We start from the raw sequence: 9503 nt of genomic DNA, 5'->3' as shown, positions 1-9503 counted from the left end.
TATTTAAGGGAAATTTGGGGGAAAAATAAATTCTCCGGCTCTAGAGAAGTCAGTTGGCCTCATTCTTTCAAATAAACCTTCGGAAGCAGAGATTCGTAGAAACGTTCCAGCTGAGATTCAGTTCTCGTTCGGGTCTTTGTGAATATGACTAAAAATTGCAAAAATCAAACGCACCATTTCCAAAGGGTTTTATAACCCAAATGTCACACGTTTTAGCAATTGTTTTAGTTCTGTAACCACTTTACTGTTGATTGTATCTGTCACATTCCAACTCTCTGTCATTCCAATTCACCCCACCCTCCCTCTGTGTACCATTCCCTCGCACACCTTGTTCCACCTGTTCCCCAGGTACAAACCACTGGCTCTATTGGCTGCTGAGAGGAAAGCAGAGAGTATATAAGGTGGGTACCTTGCTCTATATCATATCCACTCAAGCCTGCAGGTATGTACTGCTTCTGCTTCTACACGGGGCAAGTCTAAGGGCAAGTACGTGATATTCTGCTCCTTCCAATACACGTCGATCTATTTATGTTGCTTCTTCTATTCTTCTTCTTCTATTAATGGTCAGAATTCATGATTGATGTGTATGGGATTATTATAGTTACTAAAATAATGCATAGGGGGCTCCTTTAAATAGAAGGTCAGTGGCCCCCCAGATGTAGGATGGAGTATTGGTTCAATGGTAGGAATCAGTAGTAATTGTGGGTTGCTCATGGGTGGACTATTGCAGGGATCTGCAACCTTGGCTCTCCAGCTGTTAAGGAACTACAAGTCCCACAATGCAATGAAGGAGTCTAAAGGCAAATGCATTGTGGGACAAATGCATAGTTCCTTAACAGCTGGAGAGCCAAGGTTGCAGATCCCTGAGTGTATCTGTAAACATTTTACAGGTATCGGATCTGTTATCAGGAAACCCGTTATCTAGAAAGACCGAATTACGGGAAAACTTTGGTTTTTGCCTCCAATAAGGATTAATTATATTTGAGTTGGGATCAAGTACAAGGTACGCGTTATCCAGAAAACTTCAAATTACAGAAAAGGTCATCTCCCATTGACTCCATTTTATCCAAATATTTCAAAATACTTTCCTTTTCCTCTGTAATAATAAAACAGTCGCTTGTAATTGATCCCAACTAAGATATAATTAATCCTTATTGGAAGCAAAACCAGTCTATTGGGTTTATTTCATGTTTACATGATTTTTTAAGGTATGAAGATCCAAATTACAGAAAGATCTGCTATCCAGAAAACCCCATTCTGGATAAGTTTCACCATATGTGACATATATATCATTTATAGGAATTCCTTCACATGTTGACTCTTTTCTCTCGTTTGTCCCCTATGTACAGCCATGGGTCGGGTAACAATCCTGCAGCTGGGGGTTCTGTTGGCGTTCCTGTCTGGTGAGTACAGTTTCTTATCAAACCTGAAATATACTGAATCTATACAGAATATTACTGATAAGCAATAGCACATGGGGTGATTTAGGGCTCCAACAGAAATCACTGATCCAAAAACATTGCCCCATTGAATGTTACATTGTGTGTTAAAGGAGAACTAAAGCCTTATTAAAGAAGCAGGTAGACATGTTGTACATGATGTTTTGTGCTTCTGTACCAGCCCAAGGCAACCACAGCCCTTTAGCAGTAAAGATCTGTGTCTCCAAAGATGCCCCAGTAGCTCCCCATCTTCTTTTCTGCTGATTCACTGCACATGCTCTGTGCTGCTGTCACTTACTGAGCTTAGGGAGCCACTCACAATATACAGTACACATAGAATAGAAATGTCACAATATAAGGCTGATTAGTAATTAATACACATAATTACTACATGGCAGCACAGAAACCAGTGCAATTAGCATCAGAATTTAATAATCAGCAAACCTGTAGCATCAGCTTATATTACAGCCAGGGAAGCTCATTTTCTGCTGGATAATTAGTGACGAGCCCTAAGCTTAGCTTCTCAACAGCCAATCAGAGCCCACTGAGCATGTGAGTGTCACAGACACTTTCCAAGATGGTGACCCCCTGTGACAAGTTTGAAGTCCTGGATCATTGCTGCTATTGACAAGCTCAAACTTTAGCCTCGCGCAATAAATTCACTATATAAAATATGACTTTTTTAGGCACATTCATTTTTAGGGTTTAGTTCTCCTTTAAACAAACATTATAAATTGCACTTTGTTTTGCACTCGGATCCTCTTTAGTAAATGAGAGTTAATCCCACATGTATAAGTTAATGTCCTTGTTAACCTGTAACACAGTAACACCAACACACCTTTATATGCCAATGAGACATTCCAGCTTATCTTGTGCTATTAGTTTACGGCTTTTATATTAAGGTTATTGCACAGTAAACAGAATCAGGCAGACCCTGCCCTAGGAACTGTGCAATACACAGAGAATGGCTGCACGGTGTGTGGGGGGGAGACGCCAGAATGTGGGTTTGTTGGGAGATAGAATTGGGCAGTTACCAGTAAAACAACAACCAGTCCAAGGGGCCCAACACAAATATATTATTTTACTTTCCTCTTTCCCTTTTGCTCCATTCTACCCTTTTCTGTTATTTTACCCTACTGCTTTTTCATTCCTTCTTTCTATTGTTTCACATTCCGCCTTTCTCTGCTCCTCCATTGGTTTTTTCTCCACTCTCACGAAGGTTGTTGGGGTAACTTAAAAGAAAAGGAGGGTCTATAGAGTCCACTGTTACCTTCCCCAATTCTGACCTAGAAGATAATCTTGTACTGACTGTATCATCCTGATAGTGATATTAACAAAATACATGAACAGTGTCCGGCCTTGGGCTTCCGGCTTTCTATAAAAAACACATATATTGTAGTTTAAGGCCTGGGACTAGGGATGGGCAAATTTTTTCACCTTGTTTCGCCACGGAAATGACGCCCATAGAATTGTATGGCGTTGTTCGACAAAAAAAATAAGACGCGCGTCAACATTTTTGGTGAAACGAAGCGGGTCAAATTCGACCTGGGACCGTTGAGGTAGCAGAACTATATTGCCAGGCATTGGTTCCCCCACTCAGCCTGAGATGTGTTATGAAACTGTAAGGGGCAAATTTACTGAGGGGCAAAGTAACTAACGCTGGCGAAAATTCGCCGGTGTGACGTCATTTCGGGACGATTTACTAACGGGCACTGGCGTAAATTTGCTAGCGAAAGAGATAGAATGTAGCGCTACTTCGCACTCTAATGCAAGGTGAATTTTCGCTCTGGCGAATGGACGTAACTACGCAAATTCACTAAGATGCGGAATTTACTGGAAGCTACCTTTTTTGCCAGACTTGCCTTCGCCACCTCAGACCAGAGTAGATAGGAGTTCCTCAACAAGTCCTAAAAAACGGTGGCGACTTTTCATTTTTCATGGTGATAGGCTATATTTTTTTTAGGGTAACCGGCTTCCCCCCTACATTTCCTAACATATGGCACATAAACTATACACTGAGCTCATGTGTAGGGCAATATAACAACTTTATTTTATTAAGGTTCCCAGGCTTGTGTAGTGTAATGTATTTGCTGCGACATATACGTCCATTGTACTTTAACTTCCTGCCGTATGCAAATTAGCCAACGCTATCGCAACTTCGCTTTGCTTGCCGAATTAACGCTAGCGAAACTTGTATGCAACTTCGCATTTTAGTGAATTAGCGTTGTCCTGGCGAATTTTCGCCTGGCGGTGTGTGGCCATACGAGAGAAGCCGTCGCTGGCAAATTTCCGGAGGTTAGTGAATTTGCCCCTAAAGGTAGGTGCATGGGTTCAACATGCTTCAAGAATGCTTTAGCCTTTGTCAAATTCAGTACAGGTGATACTAGTTTGCTATACAAAGTGTGAGATTTAAAGGGGAAGGAAAGGCATATTTATTAGGGGGTGCCAAAAGTTATACTTACCTCATACCCCGGGCCGGAGCTCCTATCAGCAGAAAACTGCACCGGTCCAGGGGTTCTTCCAGCGAGCACCATGGAGCGATCCTTCTTCTTCTTTCTTCAAATTTCCCGGGGCAGACGCATACGCAGTTGAACGAAATAGGCGACTTCTCCGTTAAAGTTCGGATTTTCGTTCTACTGCGTGAAAAGAAAGAAGAAGAAGGAAGACGATCTCTCCATGGTGCTCGCTGGAATAACCCTGGGCCGGTGCAGTTTTGTGCTGATAGGAGCACTGACCTGGGGTTTTAGGTAAGTGCGATCACTTGGGGGTGCCTAACATTTGGCACCCCCAAATAAATAAAGACTTCCTTCTTCTTTAAGTTGAGATATGTCAGTCTTGGATACTAGAAAGACCAGTGTTCATATACCAGAGCTCTGTGTTTCCTTAATAAAACAATCATAAAAATTCTAATGCAACAGTACAGAATATCTGGGACACCCAAACTGGTCTTGATATTGGGCTTCCAAAGCAAATCCTAACTGGCATTAAAGGAACAGTAAGATCAAACAATGAAAGTGATTTAAAGTAATACAAATATAATGCAGTGGTGCCCTGCACTGGTAAAACTGGTGTGTTTGCTTCAGAAACTCTACTATAGTTTATATAAACAAGCTGCTGTGTAGCCATGGGGGCAGCCATTCAAGCACAGGATACACAGTAGATAACAGATAAGTACTACTATAGTTTATATAAACAAGCTGCTGTGTAGCCATGGGGGCAGCCATTCAAGCACAGGATACACAGTAGATAACAGATAAGTACTACTATAGTTTATATAAACAAGCTGCTGTGTAGCCATGGGGGCAGCCATTCAAGCACAGGATACACAGTAGATAACAGATAAGTACTACTATAGTTTATATAAACAAGCTGCTGTGTAGCCATGGGGGCAGCCATTCAAGCACAGGATACACAGTAGATAACAGATAAGTACTACTATAGTTTATATAAACAAGCTGCTGTGTAGCCATGGGGGCAGCCATTCAAGCACAGGATATACAGTAGATAACAGATAAGTACTACTATAGTTTATATAAACAAGCTGCTGTGTAGCCATGGGGGCAGCCATTCAAGCACAGGATACACAGTAGATAACAGATAAGTACTACTATAATTTATATAAACAAAGCTGCTGTGTAGCCATGGGGGCAGCCATTCAAGCACAGGATATACAGTAGATAACAGATAAGTACTACTATAGTTTATATAAACAAGCTGCTGTGTAGCCATGGGGACAGCCATTCAAAGGCTCAGTTTAAACAGCAAATAACAGATAAGCTCTGTATAACATAATGGTGTTATCTGTTATCCACTATGTAACCTGTGCCATACAGACTTTATTCAATTTCCCCATGGCTACACAGCAGCTTGTTTATATAAACTGAAGCAAACAGATCAGTTTTACCAGTGCATATTTTCATTAAAAACTTAAATTGTTTGGTGTTATGCTGGACCTTTCAGGGTCCATGTCCTTGCATGGAGCAAACATTTTGGGGCACATTTACTAAAGAGTGAATTTTATTTTCATCAAAGTTCGCCAGGTGTATTTTCACAACTCCATATTTACTAAAAATTGTCAGTTAACTTTTTCTGGTGAAAAATATGGTGAATTTTCTCCTGGTGGAAATTCTCTGCGTAAAATTCACCAGTATATTTCCCCATTTAGAAAACGTTTGCCAAGGAAAAAAAGCATTCTCTATCTTTATAATGGGAGTTCACTAGCCTGAACCTGGCGAAATACAATTTAGTGAAAAGGATAGCGTTCACACTTTGATAAATTGCCAGATTTTCGCTAGTGAAAATTTGCCGGTGAAAAATCCACTGGTGAAATGGTGTGAGAGTTCTCTAGCACTGGGGTTTATCACTTGTGAATTGTCCTCTTCGCCATTTAGTAAATAGGCAATGCCATGATGAATTGTCTTTCTGGCGAATTCTCTCTAAACATCCACAATTCTCCCTTTAGTAAATGTGCCCCTATATATCTGTTTAGGGAACCAGATAATCAGTAAAGATTTTATAGACTAAAGATGGCCATAGACGTAGAAATCCGCTTGTTTGGCGACATTGAAGAGGGCGATATCGGGTTGATCAAAATGCATCCGAAACGGGCGGGCGGAACGAATAAACGCATAGATGCGGTGCGATCCAACGGGATTTTTTAAGCGCATTGCACGGCCCCAAACACGGGCCAATAAGCTGCCGACTCGGTCTGTTGGCAGCTTTTATCAGCCCGTGTATGGGGGCCTTAAAGCCAACCTCTGCTTTCCCCCCAACCCCTCAGTTCAGGAATCTCTGCTCAAAGGAACACACCAAATTATTATCTTATCCAAATTAAAGGGTCAACATCCCCCTCTGGTTGCTATATCTCTGTGTGTTTGGAAACCCAGTCTGAAAGGGGTGGTTCAGCTTTTAGTATTTTATAGAATGGTCGATTCCAAGCAACCTTTCAATTGGTCGTCATTATTTATAGTTTTTAAATTATATTTGCCTTCTATTTCTTCTGACCCTTTCCAGCTTTCAAATGGGGTTCACTGACCCCATCTAAAAAACAAATTATTATTATAATTAACATGTATTTATATAGCGGCAACATATTGCGTAGCACTGTAAAGTAAATGTGATTATACAACTAAATCACATGAATTATATACATACAACATATGGAGTTACATACATCTCAATCAATATCAGTACATACAAATGCCCTGTAAGCCTACAAATGTATTGTTTTTGCTACTTTTTATTACTCCTCTTTCTATTCAGGCAATGTGTGGTTGCTAGGGTAATTTGAACCCTAGCAACCAGACTGCTGAAATTGCAAATTGAAGAGCTGCTGAATAAAAAGCTAAATAACTCAAAAACCACAAATAATAAAAAAATGAAAACCAATTGCAAATTGTCTCAGAATATCCCTCTCTACATCATACTAAAAATAATTTAAAGGTGAACAACCCCTTTAACCAGTAAACAGATCCATAGTTATGATCTGAGGGCTCTTACACACGACAGTTTTTGCCTGCGCTCCCTGTGTTGCGCTTTCTTCCGTTCAGCCACAGGGGAGCGCAGGGGGGCTGTACTCACACAGGGGGGCTGTACTCACACAGACGCATGTTTGCGCGAAACGCAGGTGAAATGCAACATGCTGCGTCTCAACCTGCGTTACATGCGTCTGTGTGAGTACAGCCCCCTTCAAAATAATTGACTGCGTCTACTCCTGCGTAGGGAGCGCAGGCAAAAACAGTTGTGTGTAAGGGTAGAACTACACGGACGACTTCCATGCATTTTAGGCAGATCTGACGCGCTGCGCCAAAACGCAGGCGTCAAGTCGGATGCAACGCAAAATAAGGTAAGAAATACAAATGTCGGATCTTGTCGCATTGTTGCAGCGTTTGTATCCGACAGTCGTGTTGCGTCGGATTACCGTTGCGACACTATCCTACTTTATATTACTTACCTTGTTCCTGTCAGATTCAACTTGACGTGTGCGTTTTGTCGCCCAGCGTCGGATCGCATCTAAGTCGGGCCGTGTAGTCCTACCCTAAGATCAATTAGTGCATTGAATGAATCCATATTAATCCTGTATAAGAACATTCAGAAATTCATCCCAACACCTTCTATTTCCGACCTCAGAGACAAGAAAAGCAGCTTATAGGGGATATGTGCATTAAAGTCTGATTGTCAGGTCAATGTTCTACTTTGTTATAGTCACTGTGCCCTCAGTTATGTATTATTATATTAGAATTAAACTCTGAGCATCACCCATGTATTATAAGGGATAATGTACCCCCTACTTTAAATGATAAGGATATTAGAAGTCACTGAGGGGTTGTTCTGTGACCATATAAAGGCACAAGGCTTCAGGCTGAGTTATACAGGGAACTCTGAGTATCACTCATGTATTATAAGGGATAATGTACCCCCTACTGTAAATGATAAGGATATTAGAAGTCACTGAGGGGTTGTTCTGTGACCATATAAAGGCACAAGGCTGCAGGCTGAGTTATACAGGGAACTCTGAGTATCACTCGTGTATTATAAGGCATAATGTACCCCCTACTGTAAATGATAAGGATATTAGAAGTCACTGAGGGTTGTTCTGTGACCATATAAAGGCACAAAGCTGCAGTCTGAGTTATACAGGGAACTCTGAGTATCACTCATGTATTATAAGGGATACTGTACCCCCTACTGTAAATGATAAGGATATTAGAAGTCACTGAGGGGTTCTGTGACCATATAAAGGCACAAGGCTGCAGGCTGAGTTATACAGTGAACTCTGAGAATGACTCATGTATTATAAGGGATAATGTACCCCCTACTGTAAATGATAAGGATATTAGAAGTCACTGAGGTGTTCTGTGACCATATAAAGGCACAAGGCTGCAGGCTGAATTATGCAGAACTATCTCTCATGTATTATAAGGTAATAGGGTAATTCTTGGCCCCAGGGGGGCAAGTGCAAGAGTACTAAAGCTCATTCTAGCAGCACTTGCACCGCCCTGAGAGCACTCAGCAATGCCTTAGGCTAAGGCCACACTAGGCGATAGCGCCGCGATTTGACTCGCGGCGACTTTTCGCCGCGACTTTTAAGCCGCAATCGCTGGGGAAACTTTTGCGCTGGCGTCTATGGGGAATCGCCAGCGTAAAAACACACGCGGCGATCTTTTTTCTATTGTCGCTCGAAATCGCCTAGCGAGGCGATTTCGAGCGACAATAGAAAAAAGATCGCCACGTGTGTTTTTACGCTGGCGATTTTTCGCGATTCCCCATAGACGCCAGCGCAAAAGTTTCCCCAGCGATTGCGGCTTAAAAGTCGCGGCGAAAAGTCGCCGCAAGTCAAATCGTGGCGCTATCGCCTAGTGTGGCCTTAGCCTTAGAGCAGCGTCCCGATACAGGCAGTGTGGCCTGCCACTCCTATTTTCGCCTCAGAATACTACTACTACTCAGGTGGGTTGGAACAGCAGGGGAGGACTAATACCTACCTCCCCCAGTCTGCCCCCTTGAACTGAGCTCTGTCTAACAAAGGCAATGTTCCATTCACAGCACAGACCCCAGGTTGTGACCTGCTGCTTTTTGCACAATGCCAATTGCAGCCTTTTTTGCACTTTGCCAGTGGCATGGGGCATCATACATGAACCTTATAATGTAAACACTACTGTAGATAAAATAGATATCATTAACAAGCCCACTTGTCAAACTGTTTTGCTCTCAAACAAAACCTGTATGAGAGTAACATTTTTGGAAGGGCCAAGGACCCTCCTGCACCCCACTGTTTGCCATCTATGCTCAGGAGTCTATTATTGCTTATTATTCACAAGTTATTGAGTTGAAAATCAAAATACACAGCTCCAAATTCCCAGAAGCCCATCTACCATAGACTCCATTTTAATATTTTTTTTAAAAAAAAAGATTTTCTTTTACTCTGTAATAATAAAACAGTAACTTGTAGTTGATCTAAACAAAGACATTATAAATCCTTATTGGAAGCAAAACAATCCTATTGTGTTTACTTTATGTTCGAATTCGAATTTTTGCCACAATTCAAATTTCTTTGCACAAAAACTC

General features: G+C 41.6%; 1 protein-coding gene across 1 annotated transcript in view; it reads left to right on the top strand.

The window, feature by feature from the left end:
• The first annotated feature begins 414 nt into the window (after positions 1-414).
• LOC108696889 (IgGFc-binding protein) overlaps positions 415-9503 on the top strand; it is a 29296-nt gene continuing 20207 nt past the window's right edge. The window contains exons 1-2 of the mRNA XM_018226580.2: positions 415-442; positions 1350-1403. Coding sequence (XP_018082069.1) covers positions 1352-1403 — 52 coding nt within the window. The 5' untranslated portion in view covers positions 415-442; positions 1350-1351. The remainder of the gene's footprint in view (positions 443-1349; positions 1404-9503) is intronic.

Source organism: Xenopus laevis, chromosome 7L (assembly GCF_017654675.1).
Source record: "Xenopus laevis strain J_2021 chromosome 7L, Xenopus_laevis_v10.1, whole genome shotgun sequence".
Classification (NCBI taxonomy): Eukaryota; Metazoa; Chordata; class Amphibia; order Anura; family Pipidae; genus Xenopus; species Xenopus laevis.
Note: the sequence above shows the minus strand (reverse complement) of the source record. Positions and strands in the feature narration are given on the sequence as shown.